At 43.0% G+C, this 24,462-nt stretch overlaps 1 protein-coding gene and 1 long non-coding RNA gene across 2 annotated transcripts; one reads left to right on the plus strand and one right to left on the minus strand.

The window, feature by feature from the left end:
• Positions 1–1,276: 1,276 nt before the first annotated feature.
• LOC122459711 lies at positions 1,277–9,136 on the minus strand. The gene is made up of 3 exons (XR_006280566.1): positions 8,945–9,136; positions 2,793–2,798; positions 1,277–1,286 (listed from the first exon to the last, which is right to left on the minus strand). It is a non-coding gene; the product is annotated as an uncharacterized LOC122459711 (long non-coding RNA).
• A 5,756-nt stretch (positions 9,137–14,892) lies between these two features.
• On the plus strand, positions 14,893–24,074 carry GPR78 (G protein-coupled receptor 78). Its single transcript, XM_038399903.1, has 3 exons — positions 14,893–15,967; positions 16,472–16,585; positions 21,690–24,074. Exons 1-3 carry the CDS (start codon positions 15,300–15,302, stop codon positions 21,925–21,927), a joined length of 1,020 nt encoding a protein of 339 aa, XP_038255831.1. The 5' UTR covers positions 14,893–15,299; the 3' UTR covers positions 21,928–24,074.
• The last annotated feature ends 388 nt before the right edge of the window (positions 24,075–24,462 follow it).

The raw sequence follows: 24,462 nt of genomic DNA on the forward strand, positions 1-24,462 counted from the left end.
TCTGGTGGTTAGGGCAAGTGCAAGACCAAGGTCAAATCCCTGCTCTGGCTGATTCAGAGCAGAGTTTATGCGCCAGATCACTCTGAAGCAGGCCCTCAAACCTCTCTGTCTCTCATACCTGAACCCAAGTATCGTAATCACTGGGCTCCAGAGAAAGAGTTTCGCTCTCCAGATACTTTCCCAGCAATTTTGTTTGTTTGTTTGTTTTACACAGGAAGAGTTCTGCAAAACATTTCAGTTTCAAAGAAACCTTTTCCCATCAAAAACTTTTTGAAGAGCTCTATATCTGAATCAGTTGCATTTTCTCTTTCTTTTTGATAGCCATAGGAACCAAAAGGTAGCTGCAGTTTCAGTATTCTTCTGAAAACAGACGTAGATCTAAACAGTCCTAGAAGACCTTTGTCTAGTGTTGTCTCACTTGAGAAAATGGGCACAGTGATTTTTCACTTGCCTGTCTTGCCACATTGAATTTCTATAACCCTTTTTGATATGATAAAGGTGTGCACCTGGCTGCTGGATATGTGGTTACAGAAATCCAGATCCAGAGCTGAGGCTGTGTTAATGAAAATGACTATGCTGTCCAGACACGGAGGCTAAATGTGACTTGCAAAGGGGCAAAAATGAATTTCACAATTCATAATCAATCAATAATTTACCGGTTTGTTTCTGTAGAAATTACAAAAGCTGCTCTATGAGACAGCTCAGATGAGATCTTTTCAAGAGTCAGATCAGTATAAAGTTAAGTACGGGAAGGATCCCCTTGCTGAAAATAAACTAAATCATAATGAGTTTCTAAACAAAGTAAGGTCAGATAAGCCATACAGTATTTTCTCTGGGGCTGTGATTGGTTAGTGGAAGCCATTTTGACTCAGTTGCTCCGAGGAACTGACTGTATTTTATGTGATCTCCCTGAGCCAGTTCAAACAAAATGTTGGTGATCACAGGAGAGAAGAGCCATGTGGTGTTTCTTCTTTTAGTGTGTATGACAGGGTAATTACTGACCCTGACGACCAAGAATTGAAGAGGTGATCCCCCACATAGACACCAAAGGGGAAAGAGGGGAGGGGGGCACAAGATTAACTGTTCACCTAGTGCTTCCCCTCAATAAAACAGTACTAGCTATGTGTGGAGGGGTTCAAAGGGGTGGGAGATCTGTCTCAGGAGCTTATATCTAAATCAGTAGTTCTCAACTGTGGTCCACCGCTTGTTCAGGGAAAGCCCCTGGTGCACCGGGACGGTTTGTTTACCTGCCGCGCGTCTGCAGGTTCGGCCGATCGCAGCTCCCACTGGCCGTGGTTCACCGCTCCAGGCCAATGGGGGCTGCAGGAAGCGGTGCGGGCCAAGGGATGTGCTGGGCTCCCTTCCTGCAGCCCCCATTGGCCTGGAGCAGCGAAATGTGGCCAGTGGGAGCTGCAATCGGCTGAACCTGTGGACGCGGCAGATAAACAAACCAGCCCAGCCCACCAGGGGCTTTCCCTGAACAAGCAGTGGACCACAGTTGAGAACCACTGATCTAGATAGATTGCTATAAGTAAACTGGTTGGATAGGAACTGTATGAGAACAGAGGATCATTTGGCCTTCATAGATTTGCTGAGTGGCTCTACACAAAAGCTTACTGACCCCAGCAGCATTACCTTTTGGGTGGATTCATGGCGCAGCTGGTGCAGGAGTCCACCCACTCTCCACAAATAGAGCCCTAGACCAAAGCTGGGACGTTAGCAGAATCCGAGGGAAGGAACAATGCTGCTGCAAAAAACATGCTCCCTGACTCTTGTTTCCTAGCAAGGGATTCAGTTTCTCCTTCTGCAGTAATGGAAGGGATGACTTGGGCCTGTACTGTAGTGAGTCCTATTATTGTTCCTAGGCAACATCGCACAATGTACTGGAACTCCTGCTATAACAAGGCACAGTAGCTTGTTATAGAGTGTCAGCCTTAACCTGGCATTTCCTTGATTTTCTTTCTTTACTGTAATGGATGGATTTTTTTTTAAAAAAAACTGCTCAGTGAAACATACCGGGAAACGTGCATGACAATGGTGATTTCTGTAACAGCTGTGCGTACACAATAGCCACAGTTTAAATTTAAACGCCTTGGCCACTCAGAGCATTTGTTTTGAGAGTAGCACATTATAGACCGATTTACTGCTTGCCAATCCCAGTTTTTTAAACTGCCGTCCTTTCTGAGTTAGAATCCCATGGGAATGCGTTCATGTATGTGTGAGAGCGGATCAGTGGGTGGGCTGGAGGAGGAGGTTTGGAATATACTTAGGTATCACAAGAAAGGTTTAGGTTGAAAATAGCTCGCTATTTCTCTCATGAAGCAGATGCTGCCAGTCGCTTACCTTCACCAACAGAGGCTGCACCTATTAGTGGGGGTGTGAAAAAAACATTCTACAGTGATTAGTGAGAGGAAGGCAAGCCGGGGTGATGGATTCTTTCTAATAGGGTGATGGGGGGAGGGATGAGGCCCCACTCCCTCCATGGCCCCACCCCTGCCCATCCACTTCCCCTTGTGGACCTGGCCCCTGGCGAAGCTGGAAGCTGGAGTCGGGCCAGGGATCCCAGGCTTCTCCACCTACTTAGGGGTGTGGGGCCTAAGAGCAGCGACTCCCCCCAGCAGCCAGCGTGACTCTTACCCCAACCCATCTGGCTTCTGGCCTGACCTGGGGAGGGGCCTTGGGGGCCTAAGAGCTGCAGCCGGGCCATGGTAAGAGAGCCACCGGGCAGCTGTGGGGACTGCGGACCCTGCTGTCAGGCACCCCCACACTAGGCAGGGTCTGCAGCTCCCCACAGCTGCCTGGACTCCCTGGGCTGCTCTTACCCAGGCCGGCTCCAGCTTCCAGCCTGGCCAGGAGGCAGGGCTTCAGGGGAGAAGAGGAGGGGCAGGAGGCTGGGTTTTTCACTTTCAAAAGTGGGAGGGCCATGGCCCCTTGCCCCCCCCATTCCAGCGCCTCTGAGGCAAGCTATAGCTTAGAGGGCTCAAGTAAATGCTTTCCTGGACATACCTATGTAAGACTAAAACATGAGGATTAAAGGAGGGGAAAAAAGCAACCTGGTTAATTCTGTATATTGAGGGATGGTGATTTCATTGGCCTGAATATGCTCTAGGAATTATTTGGGGGAATTTCTGTGGCCTCTATTATACAGGAGGCCAAACTAGATGATCACAGCGGTCCCTTCTGGCCTTGGAATCTATGAATTAATAGGGCTAGATGACAACACTAGGGGGTTGTACGGAGCTGCACAGACCCAGGATGACACCAGAGACATCGTGCCATCAGTTCTGCCCAAGAGGCCTCTGTCCCTGGTGTGCTGGCCCCACTCCAATACCTCTTTTCCTTCCCACCCCCTTTCCCCCTGTTCAGAAATACTAATATTGTGAATAGCCCTTGAACAGCTGTGTAGTGGGGGAAGGTGCAAAGGCCTCTGCCAACATGGCCCTTAGAATTGAAAATCCAGAGGATGGATCTTTCTCTATGCTTTGTCCAGTGCAAAGCTCACTACATGCTCCGAACTGCATTTTATGTTATAGGTGTGTTCCTTTCTAAAACACTGCCTTGCACTACAGTCTGGTTCTTCCTTTCATTACTGCTGGGGTTTTCTACAGTGTAATCCCATGATTCTAATGCAGTTACTCCTGATTTGCATTAGCACAATGGACAGCAGCTGGTGAGGTTATGCCAAAGAATTTGGAGTGAATCAGTAGTAAGAGAAGAGAGACATGTATGTGGGATTTTGAGTCGAACCCTAGTAACCACCTCACGGCAATATGGTGTCTGTTGTGTGGTGATTTTCTTAGCATGGCTATGTTATAAAATGGAAGAGCGACCAACAAATTTCGAAGTGTGTGTACCAAGGAACGTGGCTGACAGTTGACAAATATGTGGTTGCCACAAACGGCTTGGGTTGCTGACAAGCTGCCAGTGCGATAGAATAAATGAATATACATCAGACTCCGTAAGCACCTGACAGAGATTTTCTGTGCAGGCCCATTTGCAAGGAGGCGTACCTTTCAGATTTGCATGATTGATGTAGTCAGATAGGAGTTCATAGGGGGTTCTTCATATTCCAGCTCCTCTGGATGCTCTACAGTAAATAAATTCTCTCAGCAGTTTCCAAAAATGTCACTTAATGTTTGCTGGCTCCAGGGAGTGCTAACCATTGTCACATTAATTGAAAAATACAAAAAAAAAAGTAGACCCCCGGGAATTTCATCCGCATGGGTGCCATCACAATAGTTTTATTACAGGGTGGGACAATATAAAGTTGTTAGCATGAAGTATTGTATTTCTGGACTGCAGTGGCAGAAAAATTATATGAAAGAGGGATATTAATATATTCCTATCTGATTTAAACAAATCAATATGAGGCACCAAGGAACTACAGTGATTGGCACGATTGAGAGCCAGAAAGAAGGAAGGAAAGCTACATATTCTCTACTTTCAGTTCATAATAAGTATTGAATCTCAGGGAAATTCCTTGCTCATTCTGTTTTTTTCTTCACTATTACAGTAACACTTAACTTGGTAAAGCAGGGACCTCCAGTTAAAGGACTAATTCTGTTGTCTTGGATGCTATTGTAAATCAGGGGTAATGACAGTGTAAAGCTGGCACGAGATAAGAATCGGGCCCTATAATTCAAATAATATACATTTTACTTCGATTTTTCTTTATTTCCTTTATTTCTTTTCTGCTACCTCAGTGAAATGGACACTTTTTGGCAAATAACAGGATGCTGTTGAATGATTTAGGTACCAAAATTAGTTCAATATTAATATTAATATTAGTTGATATTCACTCTTTCTTGTCAACTGTTGGGAATGGGCCACATCCACCCTAATTGAATTGGCCTCCTTAGTACTGACCCCCCTACGTGGTAAAGCAACTCCCATCTTTTCATGTGCTATATATTTATACCTGTTTACTGTATTTTCCACTCTATGCATCTGATGGAAGTGGGTTATATCCCACAAAAGCTTATGCCCAAATAAATTTGTTAGTCTCTTAGGTGCCACATGAGGAACATCTTTACACTGAGGATATTCCCCAGGTACCAAATCTGCTGTTTGTGGACTGGAGTGCAATGTAAAAGAATTACATTAGACTGATAAATAAGGCTTATAGATTTTCTACTGCAGTTGCTGATGTGCTAATTATCATACCGTTATCATTATGTATCTTATTGATATTTATTTTATTATTTCATATTTCTGTATAGCATTATATGTATGCATAATGCTCTGCTTAGCAGATAACACACTACTTGCCCCAAATACCCTACAATCCAAATCAGTCATGATGAAACAGGACACTGGAATAGAGGAAGGAATACACAGAACAAGGCCCTGCTGCTGCTTAGGTGGGATTGTGCAAATTAAGCTAGCAATGCTAATGCTATAGCACTAATTAAAGCCAGTGATAGGATGCCAACATGCCTTGTTATAATGGCGGTGATGAGGATTACATGACATTCATGTCTGTCCATTGGTAAGTGCACTGAAACCACTACATCAGTTTACATAGCCCTTTGAAAACCAGTCACCATGGTTATGACTTTTGCTTACTTCTGACTTGGGCCATATTTAAACCAGAGACCTGTAGGTTAAAGGTACTGTTCTCACTAACAGTCTCCTGAGTCATTCCATTCCACGATACAGTTCATTTAATTTAACCCTGCCAGTGAAAGAAAGAAAGAAAAAGAATTTGTAAGGAAGTGGAAAGTTTCCCCTCCATCCTTGTCCCTGCCTGGCTATACTTGCAGATAATCTTATGCAGTTTGTCTTAGATCTTCTTCCTGTTTCATTATCCATTAAAATTCATGCAAATTGAATGCATTCCTAGCTATTGCAAAATGCATGGATTACAGATACATTATGTTCAGCTGTGATCTATATTGGAATTTTGCATGACACATCTCTCCTGGTATGAAACTGAAAGGGAATTTGAATCATCCCTTCTTCCTTTCCAATTTAATGCAGTCCATTAACACTAAATCAAATAAAATGTAGTCAATATTTAGAATGGATGAGTGTTAAGATGTAAGAATTTATACATCCGTTAAAAGAAAAGGAACAAAGTAATTATCTGATTTGTGTCTACTGGATAATATCTACTTTTAAGGAATAATTCATTATAAAGAACTTGTTCTTATTTATTATTTGTATTACAGTACTATCCACAGACCCCAATGAAGACTGGGCCCATTGTGTGGGGTGCTGAACAAGCATACAGTAAGGGCCTGATCCTGCTAACACTTGTGTCATAAATATAAAGGGAAGGGTAAACACCTTTAAATCCCTCCTGGCCAGAGGAAAAACCCTTTCACCTGTAAAGGGTTGAGAAGTTAGGATAACCTCGCTGGCACCTGACTAAAATGTCTAATGAGGAGACTAGATACTTTCAAAGCTGGGGCAGGGGAGAAACAAATGTTCTCTTGGTCTGTGTGATGCTTTTGCCGGGACCAGAGCAGGAATGCAGGTCAGAACTACTGTAAAGAGTTAACAAGCAATCTAGTTAGATATGCATTAGATTTTCTTTTGTTTAAATGACTGATAAAATAAGTTGTGCTGAATGGAATGTATATTCCCGTTTTTGTGTCTTTTTGTAACTTAAGGTTTTGCCTAGAGGGATTCTCTATGTTTTGAATCTGATTACCCCGTAAGGTATTTACCATCCTGATTTCACAGAGGTGATTCTTTTACTTTTTCTTTAATTAAAATTCTTCTTTTAAGAACCTGATTGCTTTTTCATTGTTCTTAAGATCCAAGGGTTTGGGTCTGTGTTCACCTACACAAATTGGTGAGGATTTTTATCAAGCCTTCCCCAGGAAAGGGGGTGTAGGGTTTGGGGGGATTTTGGGGGGAAAGCTGTTTCCAAGTGGGCTCTTTCCCTGTTCTTTGTGTAACACTTTGGTGGTGGCAGCTTTTAACCTAAGCTGGTAAGAATAAGCTTAGGGGGTCTTTCATGCAGGTCCCCACATCTGTACTCTAGAGTTCAGAGTGGGGAGGGAACCTTGACAACTTGTTTTACTTAACTCACATGAGTCATTCCATCGATTTTTAATGCGACTGTTCACAAGCATAAAATGAAGCATGTGCATAAGTCTTTGCAGGATTAGGGCCTAAGGGCATGTCTACACTTACCAGGGATGGGCACTGCAGCAATTGATGGACCTGGGGTCGATTTAGTGAGTCTAGTGATGACCTGCTAAATTGACCGAAGATCACTCTCCCGTCGACTCTGGTACTCCACCGGGACAAGATGAGTAAGGGAAGTCAATGGGAGAGTGTCTCCTGTTGATGCAGTGTGGTGTAGACACTGCAGTAAGTCAACCTAAGCTATGTCGACTCCAGCCATGTTATTCACGTAGCTGGAGTTGCATAACTTAGGTCGACTTACCCCCATAATGTAGATAAGGCTTAAGAGACCGCCCTTATCCCAAACAGCTTCCAGTCTCTTTCTAGTTATATTCATGTGAGTTAACAATTGGCATTGATAAAAATCATTTAAGTATAATCTTCTGGCTTTAGTTTTGTGTTCGTGTCTGAGTATCTGTGTGTAAGGAAATTGTAATAAAATTAGGAAGCCCATCATAAAACTGAAATAAATACCTGTAGGAAATTAGCCAATAATGTGAACAGAATTTTTCAGAAGTTGTAAAGTAGGGAAAATGGGCAATGCCTCAGGCCTTTGAGAGGGACATAGAGAGAGAGGTGTGGGTTCAAAGAACACAAACACGTTGAAATATTGCAGGGTGGGTCAGAGAAAAGACATTCTGAATAGTATAGTGTGACAAAGTTCCTGCTCTACCTTGGTTGGTCTTGCGATTATTGGTGGATTTGCTCACCTTGAAGCTTCATGGCAGCCCTCAGCTTGGCCGTTTTTCTGAATTCACAGTTCAGGTTGACTCCTTCTGTGTCTGACCAGGAGTTGGGAGGATTTGGGGGGAACCCGGGCCCGCCCTCTACTCCGGGTTCCAGCCCAGGGCCCTGTGGAATGCAGCTGTCTAGAGTGCCTCCTGGAACAGCTGTGCGACAGCTACAACTCCCTGGGCTACTTCCCCATGGCCTCCTCCCAACACCTTCTTTATCCTCACCATAGGACCTTCCTCCTGGTGTCTGATCATGCTTGTACTCCTCAATCCTCCAACAGTCCGCATTCTCACTCTCAGCTCCTAATGCCTCTTGCTCCCAGCTCCTCACACACACACCACAAACTGAAGTGAGCTCCTTTTTAAAACCCAGATGCCCTGATTAGCCTGCCTTAATTGATTCTAGCAGCTTCTTGATTGGCTGCAGGTGTTCTAATCAGTCTGTCTTAATTGTCTCCAGAAGGTTCCTGATTGTTCTGGAACCTTCCCTGTTACCTTACCCAGGGAAAAGGGACCTACTTAGCCTGGTGCTAATATATCTGCCTTCTATTACTCTCCTATAGCCATCTGGCCTGACCCTGTCACAGTAGGGATTTGTTTAGTGTGACCCTTGTCTTATGGTACATGTGTGCATGAATCAGAAGTGAAGTGGAATGAATATTGTAGTGACTGGTGTGGATGGATTAATATAGACAGTTCAATATAAGGCTCTGACCCTGCAGAAATATATACACTTGCTTAACTTTACACACTGTGAGTAATCCCAAAAAATTCAAAGGGTGAAATCGTGGCCCATTGGCAAAACTTGCATTGACCTCTATGGCACCAGGATTTCACTCAAAGGGACTACTTGGGGTGCATAAAGTTAAATACATGCAGAAGTCTTTGCAGGGTGGAGACATGCGTATCTAACAAGAACTCTGATTTCTTTGTTTTACTTCCTGCTACTGTTCCCATTTTTTCCAGCTTGTTCGAATTTATTCATCTCATCACCAGTATATAGAAACAATCCATTCTTCCTCTGAAAAGCTTGTTTTAGACCATTGATACTCAGACTGAGATTCAGGAGCCACAAGTGGCTCTTTAATGTGTCTCCCACCACTCTTTGCAGCACGTGATATTAAACTACTGTGTGATTTAATTATTAACCAATCTAAGTCATTAACCAGAAAGGAGGTTTTAACTATGTTATTAACCAACTGTAGTTGATAAAGTAATAATACTTAGTTCAGCCCTTTTGCTGTGAGAATATTTTCCTGTCATACTGTTTAAATATGAGTATATAGTACCATATTAAATGAAACAATGAATTCACACTTCTGTGGCTCTTTTGGGTCCTGTTGATCACTAATTTGGGTCCTGAACCACTGAGGTCTGAGTGTCACTGCTTTAGACAAAAGGTTTCAGGGGGAGACGTTCGGAAACTACTTCCTGATTATATATCTATAGCTGTCCTTCCAGCTTCTCAACTCCTCCATTTGGAACTGACAGAAAAGGGCTGCTCTTGAAGATGTTTGTAGGGAGAGTGTATACATATATATATATATATATTATATAGTTGGCCTTGTTATAATTTAAAGTTAGATCTGCTTCACTTCACAATACTAATCAGGAAGTCACTAACATTCGCTGTCAGACATTTTCAAGCACCCTACCCTTCCAATATTACTAAATAGGCTGTGGGTCATGGCTAAACCCAGCTAGATGGGAGCAGAGTCCTGGAGAGTCTTGGTGTGGAAAAAGGGATCATGATATGTAATAAGTTGAGAACCACTGCTCTTCATGGATACACAAGGTTCTTTAAATGATGGATCTTTCCCTGCAGGCCCTCTACCAGCTACGGTTTTGAGTGACCCCCTGAAGCTGCAGATTTAGCAGCCCAACTCACAGGCTGTGCAGCAAAGGTGTTCATGTTATTCTCTCTCTTTCATAGAATTTTTTGAAACATTGATATGAATTTACAACTGCATTGATAATCAGATTTATTCACTGTTTTGTGACTTGGGAAGTGACACCTTACTAATTAGAGAAAACATTCATCCTACTTCAGTGTTGTCCTCAGGTATAACACAGCACACATTTCCAGATAACACACTTCCTGCTACTCTGCTCTGTGCTTTCATTAAAATATAAAATCTTACCATGGCAACCCTTTCAATTAGGACCTGTTCCAAACCCCACAGAAATCAATGGAAAGATTCCTGTTGACTTCCATGGGTTTTAGATCAGGCCCTTAAAGAGCATTTTTAAAATAACATTATTCCTACTGTGGGAACATGTACTTTACAGGTCTACATTGTGTAATTGCATATGTATCACACTAGCTTCTTGGGCCCATAATGCTCATTTCTGGTGGCAGGCAAGCTTTCCCTCTTTTTTCTTCCTTTCAGCACTGGAGAGCAACTAAAAATGTGACAGGTTTCAGAGTAGCAGCCCTGTTAGTCTGTATTCGCAAAAAGAAAAGGAGTACTTGTGGCACCTTAGAGACTAACAAATTTATTAGAGCATAAGCTTTCGTGAGCTACAGCTCACTTCATCGGATGCATTTGGTGGAAAAAACAGAGGGGAGATTGATATACAAACAGAGAACGTGAAACAATGGGTTTATCATATACACTGTGAGGAGAGTGATCACTTAAGATAAGCCATCACCAGCATTTCTGTGCCACTGTTTTGAAACAGCAGAATAAATTCATTTCTTTCTTATGTAAGGACAAGGCTTGTGGAGTCTCTAGGTGCTGGCTGTGTTATCAACCTTCTGTGAGGCATGTAGGGATAGTCTCTGTCCACATGTCATTTCTGCCAATAACCCCCAAACTTTCCCTAATGTTCTATGGGTCCTCCTTAAGTATGCTTTATAAAATCTTGTTCGGCTCTCCCCTGTGACTATTAAATGAAACAAAACAAATGGAGTCTTCTAACTATAGAAATATTTTCCCTATCAACTAAAAGTGGCTGTCTGTAGTGTGTGTTTGTGTTTGGGGGGTTACGTGCTTTGTGCTGAGCTTGTGTTTGTCTGCCTGTCTGTCTGTTTGTTTGTTTTGTAGTACCATGTGCTGTGGCCAGCAGTTGGAAGCTGTGAGCTTCTAAACAAGAATAAAGGAGTACGTTTATTTTGCGAATTACAGACTAACACGGCTGCTACTCTGAAACCTTCTAAACAAGGTTTGCAATCTAGAAGCTCTGTTCATTGGCTGAGCCTTAGTCATGGGGCTATCAAGGAGGCCAGGGCTTTATAAAGCAGTGAGCAAGTGGCCAGGGAGCTTTGCAACCAGGGGCCACTAACAGGGAGTTTAGAGAGGGAATTTGGAAGGGGAGTGGGAAGGGGGCAAGGTACACTTACCATTCTTTAAAACCTTACACTAAACTATAATCAGAACTTCTTGATTTAAATCAAAACCCCTATCATTAACTTAGGTAACAGTAGGAGACAATGCAGGCAGAAGGCCAGCAGCAGAGTGGGGGCTATCCTGTTTATTGCACTCAGTGTAACATGTATGATTACCTCCCCTGTGGGTGGGTGGCATATGTGTGCATTTGGTGCAAGGAGCTTCTGGCCCTCAGAGACCGTGTACGGGCTTTGGAGACAAGGGTGGCAGAACTGGAGGAGCTAAGGGAGACAGAGAGGTATGTTGATGAGGCTTTCTGGGACACTGTAGATTTGTCCCACCTCTGGTCAGACAGCCCCTGTGCTGTTAAGCAGGATGAAAGGCCCAGAGGACAGCAGTCAACAGGAACAGAGGGCAATCTTCCCATAGTTGGGACCCTCCTTGCAGATGATGATGAGGTATCCTCTTGCACTGAGGTTACCTTTCCGGGGGAGAGAACTCCAGTCATTAGGAAAAGGCAGGTGTTAGTAATGGGAGATCTGATCATTAGAACATAGATAGCTGTGCTTGTGGTGACCAGGAGAACCATGTGATGACTTGCCTGCCTGGTGCGAAGGTTGCGGATCTCTCGAGGCATCTAGATAGACTTATGTGTAGTGCTGGGGAGGAACTGGTGGTCGTGGTACATGTAGGTACCAATGACATAGGGAAGAGTAGGAGAGACGTCCTGGAGGCCAAATTTAGGCTGCTAGGAAAGAGAATGAAATCCAGGACCTCTATGGTGGCATTCTAAGAAATGCTTCCAAATCGCAGGGCCAGGTAGGCAGGCAGTGCATCAGAGTCTCAATGTGTGAATGAGATGATGGTGTAGAGAGGAGGGGTTTAGATTTATTAGGAACTGGGGAAACTTTTGGGATGGGGGAGCCTATACAGGAAGGATGGGCTCCACCTATACCAGAATGGATCCAGACTGCTGGCACTTAACATTAAAAAGGTTGCAGAGCAGTTTTTAAACTAAGAGATGGGGGAAAGCCGATGGCTGCAGAGGCACATGTGGATCGGACAGAGACTTCTCTTAGAGGAGAGTCTATTGATAGAGAGTCTCTAGGTTTTAGTCAGGAGGAAAGGATGGAAGAGGATAAAGTATGGGCCAGATCAGATGAGAAACATTCACATAAAAGAATCTGACACATCAGAAAAGGACAGACAAATAAACAGTGACAAGTTTTTAAAGTGCTTGTACACAAATGCTAGAAGTTTAAATAATAAGATGGGTGAACTAGAGTGCCTCATGTTAAAGGAGGATATTGATATAATAGGCATCACAGAAACCTGATGGAGTGAGGACAATCAAAGGGATACATTCTGGGGTACAAAAGATATCGGTAGGACAGAACAGGTCATGCGGGTGGGGTGGGGTGAGGGGTACTATATGTGAAAGAAAATGTAGAATCAAATGAAATAAAAACCTTAAATGAATCCATATGTTCCATAGAATCTCTATGGATAGTAATTCCATGCTCTAACAGTAGGGATCTATTATCGACCACCTGACCAGGACAGTGATAGTGACGATGAAATGCTAAGGCAGTACCGGGCAAATTAGTTGAAACAATAATAAAGAATAAAATTGTCAGACATATAGAAGAACATAAATTGTTGCACAAAAGTCAGTATGGTTTCTGTAAAGGGAGATCATGTCTTACTAATCTATTAGAGTTCTTTGAGGGGGTCAACAAACATGTGGACAAGGGGGATCCAGTGGATTTAGATTTCCAGAAAGCCTTTGACAAGGTCCCTCACCAAAGGCTCTTACGTAAATTAAGTTGTCATGAGATAAGAGGGAGGATCCTTTCATGGGTTGAGAACTGGTTAAAAGACAGGGAACAAAGGGTAGGAATAAATGGTAAATTTTCAAAATGGAAGGGGGTAACTAGTGGTGTTCCCCAACGGTCAGTCCTAGGACCAATCCTATTCAACCTATTCATATATGATCTGAAGAAAGGGATAAACAGTGAGGTGGCAAAGTTTGCAGATGATACTAAACTGCTCAAGATAGTTAAGAACCAAAGCAGTCTGTGAAGAACTTCAAAAAGATCTCACAAAACTAAGTGATTGGGCAACAAAATGGCAAACTAAATATAATGTGGATAAATGTAAAGTAATGCACATTGGAAAAATAACCCCAACTATACATACAATATGATGGGGGCTAATTTAGCTACAACTAATCAGGAGAAAAATCTTGGAGTCATCGTGGATAGTTCTCTAAGGACATCCACGCAGTGTGCAGCGGCAGTCAAAAAAGCAAACGGGATGTTAGGAATCATTAAAAAAGGGATAAAGAATAAGATGGAGAATATCTTATTGCCCATATATAAATCCATGGAATGCCCACATCTTGAATACTGTGTACAGATGTGGTCCCCTCATCTCAAAAAAGATATATTGGCATTAGAAAAGGTTCAGAAAAGGGCAACTAAAATGATTAGGGGTTTGGAATGGGTCCCATATGAGGAGAGATTGAAGAGGCTAGGATTTTTCAGCTTGGAAAAGAGGAGACTAAGGGGGGGATATGATAGAGGTATATAAAATCATGAGTGGTGTGGAGAAAGTGAATAAGGAAAAGTAATTTATTTGTTCCCATAATATAAGAACTAGGGGCCACCAAATGAAATTAATGAGTAGCAGGTTTAAAAAAAATAAAAGGAAGTTCTTCTTCACTCAGCACACAGTCAACCTGTGGAACTCCTTGCCTGAGGAGGTTGTGAAGGCTAGGACAATAACAGGGTTTAAAGGAGAACTGGATAAATTCATGGAGGTTAAGTCCATTAATGGCTATTAGCCAGGATGCGTAAGGAATGGTGTCCCTAGCCTCTGTTATCAGAGGGTGGAGATGGATGGCAGAAGAGAGATCACTTGATCATTACCTGTTAGGTTCACTCCCTCTGGAGCAGTTGGCATTGGCCACTGTCGGCAGACAGGATACTGGGCTTTGGTCTGACCCAGTAGGGCCATTCTTATGTTAACAATTTGATTTGAAAGTGGTTTCGGAGAGACCTTAGGTGTCTACTGAAAGTGCTATCGCAGCCTTGGGTCCATCACTTCTTTAGCCAGCAGGGCCTACAGGTTTAATAGAAGGGTTAGCCCAGGGCTAGCAGGTTGTGCGGTACATTAATACTCCCCTGTGGTGGATGTCTTTGCTCTGGTGCTGACCCGTGGGAGATGATCCCCGTCCCTGAACGCTGGTTTGCTCTCGGGGAGATTACAGCAACCTGCGGGCTCTTTGAGGAGGTAGGGGAAATGGTGCCAGGGACCACATCACTCAAAAGGAGCTGGGGGAACCCGCTAGGGGACACGAGGGCCGGGTTTGCTACAGCCCCCCCCCCATAATAATAAATAAAATAACCCCCTCCCGCTCACGGGCCGCATAACTACTAGCACACTGGCGTGGCTTGCCAAGCACCAGGCAGCTAGCCAGTGATGGAGGAGCCCGGATAACCGCTGAGAGCTCCCCGGCGCTGGCCGCACGGATCCCTCCTCTGCCGCGCACCCGCGGGAAGTTTGTCTCGCCCTTGCCGGCCGGTGGCTCCCGCAGCGGCCCCGCGCCGAGCGCCGAAGGGCGGCCAGGCTGCTCCGCGCTCCTCGTCTGCGCATGGGTGTCCCCCCCCCCCCGCACCCCCGGGAGGCTGGGGAGGTTTGACTGTTTCAGGGGCTCAGCACCGGAGCGGCCGAGGAGACGCCGGAGAGGCGCGCGGGGAGCCGAGCAGGCGCCTCCCTCGGGTGCCGGGGTCGGTCGGGGGGAAATGGGAAGGGAGGCACTTCGGCCTGCGGTTTGAAGCGGGCAGGTGGGGTGGGACCCTGGGCAGAGGGCGGGATCGGTTCAGGACCCTGGACAGCGCCGGCAGGCCGGTCGCTTGCGCTTTCGGGCAGCCGGAGCTTCAGACTCCCCCCCCCCCCGCCCCCCCGCCGAGTCTCCACCAACATGCCTGGGGATCTCCGGAAGTCCCCCCGAGAGGCGCCTGCCATGGCCCCTTGCCGCTCCATCTCTGAAGCCTACCTTCTGCTCACCAAGGGGCGCACGGCTACCTGGTAAGAAATGGACTTGGCAGGAGTTCTCTTGGCTTCTTTCCTGGTGCTGGTGCTGGTTATTTCTCTGCTGTCCAACCTGCTGGTGCTGCTATGCTTCATCTACAGTACCGAGCTCCGCAAGCAAGTCCCCGGGGTCTTCCTGGTGAACTTGTCCTTCTGCAACCTGCTCCTGACGGTCTTCAACATGCCCTTCACTTTGCTGGGGATCCTGAGAAACCAGCCGCCCGTCGGTGACTGCATCTGCAAAGCGGTGGGCTTCGTGGAAACTTTCCTCACCTCCAACACCATGCTGAGCATGGCAGCCCTCAGCATAGACAAGTGGATTGCCGTGGTGTTCCCCTTGAGTTACACCAGCAAGATGCGGTACAAAGACGCCGTGATTCTGATGAGCTATTCCTGGATTCATTCCTTGACCTTCCCTTTGGTCTCGCTGTTTTTCTCTTGGGTAGATTACAGCAACGTGTACGCCTCTTGCACCTTGCACCTGAGAGAAGAGACGGAGAGGAGGAGGTTTACCGTGTTCACCATCGTGTTTCACGCCACCAGTTTCATGCTCTCCCTGGTGATATTGTGTTTCACCTACTTAAAGGTGTTTAAAGTGGCCAGGTTCCACTGCAAAAGGATAGACATTATTACAATGCAAACGCTGGTTTTGCTGGTAGATATCCATCCCAGGTAATGCGTGTGTGTGTGTGTGTGTTAATTCGATGTGTTCACTGTGTTTTAAATCACCCTCTTCCTTAAGGACCTAAAACCATGTCTTGCTTTCCTGAGCACCTTTTGACGTCTTAATTCATGTCCTGCAGATATGATGGCCCCTTCTGGTACAGCGTTTCTTTTCAAACTTCAAAAGCTGTTTCATTAATTCCGTTGTTCATTCAGTGTCAGAGCCTGTGGCTATATACTGATAGGCAGCTTTGATTAAACGGGAAGCGAAGGGTCCCAGAAAAGCCAGGACACTGAACGGCTGAGTCCCTCATGTAGCTGATACGCATGCTGGGTTTATGTCGCTAACAGTATCCGGAGGGTTGGTGGGTTCTGGGCTTTGGTTCGGTCTCATACCCTTCATTTGCCAAGTTCCCGCACCTGAGACCGAGTCTCCATGGCAGACTTTACTCTTGGCTCAAGAGTCTCCTCGCTTCTTGTCTTAACGCAGTGATTGTTATTTTCCCTTTTCAGCGTGAAACAGCGTTGTCTTAATGAGCAGAAAAGGAGGCGGCAGCGGGCTACTAAGAAAATCAGTATTTTTATAGGGTCTTTCCTGATCTGCTTTGCTCCTTACATTATCACCAGGTTAGTACTCCCTGCCTCTTCCGGGAGCCTTAGGGGGCAATATGTCATCAAGAATAAGCTACCCCAAGATTCCTGGGACAGCAACAAGCCATTGAGATGATAACAATAAACAAACAAACCTTCCTTAAAAGTCATTAGGGATACTGGGTTGGACCAAGGGTGATAAATTTGGGAAAATATGAACAAAAGAACAACCATACTAGATCAGACCAAAGGTCCATCAAGCCCACTATCCTGTCCTCTGACAGGTGCCAACGGCAGGTGCCCCAAGGGGAATGAACAGACAGGTTTCATCAAGTGATCCATGCCCTGTCATCCAATCCCAGCTTCTGGCAAACAGAGGCTAGGGACACCATTCCTGCCCATCGTAGCAATAGCCATTGTTGGACCTATCTTCCATGAATCTATCCAGCTCCCTTTTGAACCCTGTTACAGTATTGGCCTTCACAACACCCTTTGGCAAGGAGTTCCAGAGGTTGACAGTGTGTTGCATGAAAAAATACTTTCTTGTGTTTGTTTTAAACCTGCTACCTATTAATTTCATTTGGTGGCCTCTTGTTCTTGTATTATGAGATGGACGCTTCCTTGTTTACTGTCTCATTTACCACTCATAATTTTGTAGACCTCTATCATATCCCCCCTTAGTCACCTCTTTTCCGAGCTGAAAAGTCCAAGTCTTATTAATCTCTCCTCATACAGAAGCTGTTCTATACCCTAATCATTTTTGTTGCCCTTTTCTGAACCTTTTCCAATTCCAATATATCTTTTTTGAGATGTGGTCACCACATCTGCATGCAGTATTCAAGGTGTGGGCGTACCATGGATTTGTATAGACATATATAACATATAAATACAGGGAGCCAAATCATCCTAAAATAGATTTATTGGTAAACTGATAAAGTAATATGAGACTTTGCAGTCTTATAAGATCTTTTTGTTTGTTTTTTACAACAAGGTATAGATGCCTCTTCCAAAAAGAGTGGGCTTTTAGGATTGGAACCAGGAGTTCATCACATCTCATTGGTTTTTTTTAGCAGTTTCGCTTATCATCAGCATATCCCTTATTATAGTCCAAAGGTTGAAGCTCATTGACTTAAATGGAGCCACAAAGATTTGCACCAGCTGATGATCTGGCCCATAGTTTCTATGCCTGGAAATATTATTGATGAAATAATCTAGAGTTTGATCCTGTGCCCATGGAAGTCAGTGGCAAAACTCCCACTAACTTCAATGGTGCAGGATAGTTTTCCAGGAAGTGTCAGCTCCTAAACACTAAGAAATATCCAGTTTAAATCAGAGGTTAGTTAAAATGTCAGCAGACTAGATCTTCAGTTGGTGTAAATCTGCAGGGTAGAAGCCAATGGAGCTACACTGATATACACCAACTGAGAATCCAGCCCATTATTTTTACCATGGCTGAACCTGAGTCATGATTTTCAAAAGTGACTAGTTTTTGTGGGAACCTGAATTTTTGGGGTGACGAATTTATGATACTTTGAAGGGGCCTGATTTTCAGAAAGTGTTGAGCATCTATATTCTTAAAATCAGGCCCTTTGAAGACACATCAGATAGGAGACCCAAACACAGAGGTACCCAAAATATTATTAACTTTTGAAAATCTTGACTTTGGTATGCTGATTTTGCATAGTTAGGGCCATATTCTATCATCTTTCCTCACCCTGTTCCTACCACACTTGCCTTCAATGGGAAGGCTGGACCAAGGAAAACTTTGAAGGACAGAACATGTAAATTGTTCTCAATTTTTCCAGCCTTTGCTTATGTATGTTTTAACTTTTGAGATGACACTTTTTATTTTTTCACTTTTTTATTAGTTGAAAGGTTCTTGCCTGATTGGCTAGGCAGCCGCATTTCCTTTTCTTTTGGAAGAATTGTTACAAATATTAACTTGACACTAGAAAGTTAAAAGGTTAATTGATTAATGTTCAGTATCTTATGAGTCATTTTCTGTTCATTATTGTGACCATCAAGCTATAACTTTATACCAAGCAAAGGATGAATTCTGCCATCTTCATTCAGGCTGTATTATATACCCTGTTCAGCAAATTCTGGCCTCCAGACACTTTTTAATTCTGAAATATTTCCCATAAGCAATTGAAACAAAAAGCCACTGCATTCCTCAGACAAGGTGTTTTGTAAATGTCAGCTAATATATTTTCTTAATGCATTAAGTGACACTGCATATGTCAGTAGAGAGAAAGTTAAAATGAACGTATCAAGGGGTGAATTCTGTCCCTGCTCCCATGGGCAGCAGAATGGAAAGGATTTGGGGAGGGCTGTGTAGGCCTCTATGAGGGCTCCTTACAGGGTTAGGCCAGGGGGTAAAGTTGGGATAGGGCTGGAGTATTTGTTGCCATTCAGGCCTTCTGTTCTTTCCCCACTTGATGGGCTGTGTCGGGTCCACAGAGACCACACCAACCTTTTAGTTAGAACAGTCTTCATGGATGCTCTGGGATAGAGGATTCCCCAGCACATTGCCTGGCTACTCAGGCTATGCTCTGAGATCAGGATTTGCCCCTAACTGAAGAAATGTTAATGAGATTTTGGAAATCAACAATAAATTCTGTCTGTTGGGACTAAACCCCATGGATGAACTTCATCCTTGATATAACAGCATTGCTATTAATGGGATACTCTCCTTTATCTCACTGAGGTCAAGGGGAGATTTTCCATTTACTTTAGATTAGGATTGGGACCACAATCTACCATATAATACACATACACACTCAAGTATATCTATATATATACAGTTCTTCTGTTTGACAGTGTTCTACAAAAATATTCATTTTGTACAGCTCAAGCATATATACCATATGTGGAGGTGATATCTAAGATAGGATAAACTGAGGTACTATGTGATAAATTGCAGATCCACATGATACTCTTATTTATAATGCCCTTTTTTATCTCTTGTTTGCTTTCTGTCATTAATCCATCTCCCTGAGGCTTGTTCTAACATTCCAAGCCCTGGAGCATCTACTTTCTTTAAATCCACTTGCCAGAGAAGTGTTCTCCCCACCACACCCTATGCACACACACAGCTGTGGAATTTGCTGCAGTATTTCACCTATCTGAGGCCCAGGATAGGCAAAATTTAGTCCTGGATGTGTGCTAGGTTTTATAGGAATATAACTTTAAAATCCAATATTCTTCAGCCCTGAAAAATGGGAGTTTTGAACTACAAGAAAAGGGAAATTCCAAGCTTCCCAAAGAGACCAAGAGCTCATTTCTAGCTCTGGGAATGTCTGGGATATCACACTTTGAAGTCATTACATTTTAATGTATAGAAAAGCTAGGTTAGGTCATTCTCAAAGGTATTATGGTGTCTTCTAAGCTCTGTGCAGTTGGCCCCATGGTAATTAAGGCTTTGTGGGTGAATAGATATGAAAAATTGTACAAATAATTTTGTAAAGAAACCTCTCCACTCTATTTAAAGAGTTTTTCAGTAGCAGATGTGACATACACAGAATACATGATGTCATAGTATGGTGTACTGTATGCAGTTTATTGTCGCTCATTTGAGATGACCTTCTTAACTCAGTTATAGTTTCACCACTCATGATTAAGACTATGTTTTAGTCATGGGTATTTTTAGTAAAAGTTATGGACAGGTCACACGCAGTAAACAAAAATTCACAGCCTGTGACCTGTTCATGACTGTACTATATACCCCTGACTAAAACTTGGGTGCTCTAGGGCAGGGGTTGTCCCAGAGGTGCTGTGGCTGCTTTTGGGGGGGCACTGCAGGTGCTCTGGGGGAGCAGCCTGGAACCCCCACTGCTGCTGGGGATCAGGAGAGGGCTGGCAGGGTTGGCAGGGACCCATGGCCAATAGGAGCTCCGGGGGCGGTGTCTGCAGGTGGAGGCAGCATGCGGAGCTGCCAGGCCACACCTCCACCTAGGAGCCAAGGGAGGGACATTTTGCTTCTTTCTGGAAGCCTGCCCCCCTGAGCCCTCACCCCCTCCCGCACCTCTAAGCCCAACCCTCTGCCTCAGCCCTGAGCCCCCTCACACACCCAAACTCCTGCTGCTGCTGTGGGGGGGGGGTGCTGTGGTCTGAGACTGACCCAGCAGTCGTCAGAGCAGCTGGCTCGGGGGCCAGCCGAGTTGCTCAGGCAGCCCCTGGGTCAGCCGCACCAGCCACTACAGAAGTCATGGAGATCCCGGAAAGTCACAGAATCCATGACTTCCATGACCTCCATGATAGACTCGCAGCCTTACTCATGATTAATGCACCCATATCAAACTCATGCTGATAAAGCCTTTATGCCCAAGATTCTAAAACTGGGGTCAATGACTACTGGTTATTCACAGAGCACATGTTGGTGGTCTAAAGACAGGTAGCTGGTCACATAGCAATAACATCTATTCCTTGTTTCCATCTGCTAAATAACATTAACAGACAGTTAAAAATGCATAAATACTTTCCTAATTTCACTTTTCCAAGTAAGCAACTGCAGTAGTTTGCACATGGATATCTTGTGATTGCAAAAGAGAGGGGAAGTAGTCTGAATGGTCGAGAAGGAGAGCAAATGTCCATGAGACAATGTATATTATCTTGAGGTGCTTTATATCACACCAATGCATCATGTATTTTCTCTCTTCATACATAATATTTCACAATATCATTAAATAAGGATATATTAATATATAGCTCCATATTCTATAGTACATCTTACATGTCTTTCTACAGCTTGCCTAGGGAGACGGGAGGAGTCAGGAAGGCAAAACCTTGTCAGACAGCACTGAGATCTTGAATATATTGCCAGTTGCTAGGACAGCTCACCAAGTAGAATTAGGCAGAAGTTTTGCAATAAGTTGCTACACTTCTTTGTATACAAGACACAGGAGTATGTGGCCTCAGTGCTTAAATATATAGTTAAAACACTTTTTCCTCCTTATGGCTGTCCTTACTCAGGAAAATCTCCCATAAATTTACCTGTGCAATGACTGCAAGATCATCCCCTCATGTGCTGCATAATATAAAAATTAATTCTTAAGATGCTATTATTCCTGAAAATGTGAGTTGAACGGTTTGCTAGTGTGGATGTAACATTCAGCTTTTCCTCTTTATTAATGTTTAACAGGTTGATAGAACTTCTTCCTTTTGTTACCATAAACTACTACTGGGGAATTGTAAGCAAGTGCCTCACCTACAGTAAGGCTGCATCAGATCCATTTGTTTATTCTCTTTTACGTCAACAGTACAAGAAAGTCATGATCAACATTGTCAATAGGATTCTTAAAAGGGATCTGTATCCTTCATCTGGCTACAACAGCTCTCTAGACACTGAAAATGATTATTGCTTACACAGAACATGTTAACATCATGACAGTCATTAGTCTTCAAGTTAGGCCTGACTTTTGCCACCATAAGGATATCACCTGATCTATCACATGTTGACTGGACAATGGTGAAGCATACCTTTTGGATATGAAAGCTGGATTCCTGCAATGCATTTGATTATGGGCTTTCAAAACAGGCTCTTCCATTGTCTGCATTTAGTACAGAATGTAACTGCATAATCACTGTCAGGGATGGGCAGAGGTGATTCTGTCTAACCACGGCTTTGCCTTCTGCACTGACTGCTTCTTGGTAAGTGGAATAAGTTCAAGGTTTGGGGTTTAACTTTTAAAGCCTATAACATTCCAGATGCCATGTCCTGGTATTTTACTGAGGATCCAGCAACCTACTCTCTTAAAGCAAAGATTATGGAACCATTGGAGCCTAGGGCATGAACAGATAGTTGGAGCACCACTTGTACAGTATATTTGCATCTGCAATCCTGGATTTGTCTTAATTTTAGAACATTTTAAAAGAGTATTTCAATTGATGACTTGTTGTATTGATGCCTAGAATGGGTATTATGGATGGGCACTTTGAAAATGAGATTACTATTATTTATTATAAGGCAACATGATTGTAACATAGACTTTAAAAGTGATATGTGTATTCAGTGTGCCAGTATTTTATCTAGCATAACCAAAGGCCATGTATCTGATTTACTAATATTTAGCACTTTTGTGATATTACAAAATTACAATAATCGCAGTGACAGCAACAAAGACATAATCAGAGTTTAGTTAACTAGCATTGTAATTTATGTCACTGAGCCAGGTCCACTCAATACACCTTTCATTAGGAGGAAATCAGGTCGATTAGACTGTAGAAGCGACACTATATTTAAGATATTTTTTGTTCAAGAGCTATCCGATAACATATACAAGGATAAAATAGAGTAATTATTTTTAAAGAAAGTATAATGAGGAAAAAATCTTTCATAGATCAGGTAAATTTGGTGAATAGCAGCAATATGGTAAGAGCTTTTCCCTTTGATTTACCTATTTAATTACTTATTACTTATTATAATAATTATTATTATTCATCTAAAGAGTCTTTTGGAAAATACTGGAACAAATTATGAACATTAGTCCATCAATTATATGTTATAATGGATACAAATGAGCAGTGTTCTGTGGAGCTCAATAAACTAATGCTTTGTAGCCTAACAAAAGCAATTTTAAAATGTATTTTTAAAAAGAAGCACACCTATAAGACAACGTATAAAGTTTGTCTTTATTTTTTAGGTTATAGTAGTATTAAAAATTAGGGATAGAATATTGGCTTTGATCCTGCAAAAAGCTGAGAATTCTGATCTTGATTCAGCAAAGAACTTAATCATGTGATTTACTTTAAGCACTTACATAAATCCTATTGAAGTCAATGGGACTATGCACATGATTAAAGTTAAGCATATGTTTAAGCACTTTGCAGGACCAGGGTCAGGTGTTCAGCAGCTTGAAGGACTGCAATCTGCAGAGGATTAAAGGGCCGTATTGAAATTTCACTGAAGTCAATGAAAAGGCTCATACTGCATAACAAATACAATGTCATTATGTTATCCTCTGCTTTCAAAAGTTGAGGCCTTTCTAGTGCTCTATTGCCATGCAAGTAAATTAGGCCTCCATGTTCTGCATCTATAGCTGGCTAATATTAAAGCTGAATGTGCTATCATGTTTTTGTCTACTTAGTAAAGTATTTGTACTCTCTCTAATTTTGTGTAATTACAATATTTCAGAAAGAGTATTTGTGTATGACATGTTCAGTTTCTTTTCTTCCTTCTCCTCCCCTCCCTCTACTCCCTATAATAATGAAACCTGGTGTTTAAATCTTTTATAGCAACGGCATCAGCAGTGTAATAATTAGACATCTCTCCTGGAGAAATGTTAATTTGTTTTAGAGTCAAGCATTTTTGTGCTAAAAAGTTTTGATGTGCTCTGACATCTGTCACTATGACATTGATCTGTAAACTTTGGTGAGTTTAATGATAGCTGCAATGTTTAGCTGGGCTATAGTTTTTTAAAGAAAATGCTGCTCCCTTTGAATATTACATTTAATACTTAGCTGAATGTATTGCAAAATGTGACCTCCAAAACAATATGGAAATGAATAAAAATATTATTTGTGTTTACATTTTCTAGTGTTAAATGAATATGAGAGGAGAAACATAAGATATTGTGACAATATCTGAAATCAGGACAGCACTCTTTTATAAATCAAGAGCCAGAACCCGTTGAAGCCTGATACACCTCTTTTGAAGTCAAGTGAACCGTGCTGATTCATACCAGCTGAGAATAGAGTGTCATGCATATATTTTAGAATAGAAGCTCAATGCAGCAAGATGCTGAGTACCTACCAGAGGTGCTTAGTGCCTTCAATTCCCATGAACTTCAATTCCAGAAGTTGCTAAGCACCTTTCAAGATGGAGCCCTAAGAGCAGATAATTCAGATGTATAAATTAGCACTTGATGTACCTTTGTGAATAATCATCATCACAGAATGATTACTGAATATGGAAT

This window comes from Dermochelys coriacea, chromosome 4 (assembly GCF_009764565.3).
Source record: "Dermochelys coriacea isolate rDerCor1 chromosome 4, rDerCor1.pri.v4, whole genome shotgun sequence".
Classification (NCBI taxonomy): Eukaryota; Metazoa; Chordata; order Testudines; family Dermochelyidae; genus Dermochelys; species Dermochelys coriacea.

Excerpts from the sequence above, each read along its gene's own strand:
- GPR78 (XM_038399903.1), top strand. The coding sequence starts at position 15,300 with ATGGACTTGGCAGGAGTTCTCTTGGCTTCTTTCCTGGTGCTGGTGCTG. Across the intron at positions 15,968-16,471 it reads CTGGTAGATATCCATCCCAG|CGTGAAACAGCGTTGTCTTA; the intron begins GTAATGCGTGTG and ends TTCCCTTTTCAG. Across the intron at positions 16,586-21,689 it reads GCTCCTTACATTATCACCAG|GTTGATAGAACTTCTTCCTT; the intron begins GTTAGTACTCCC and ends AATGTTTAACAG.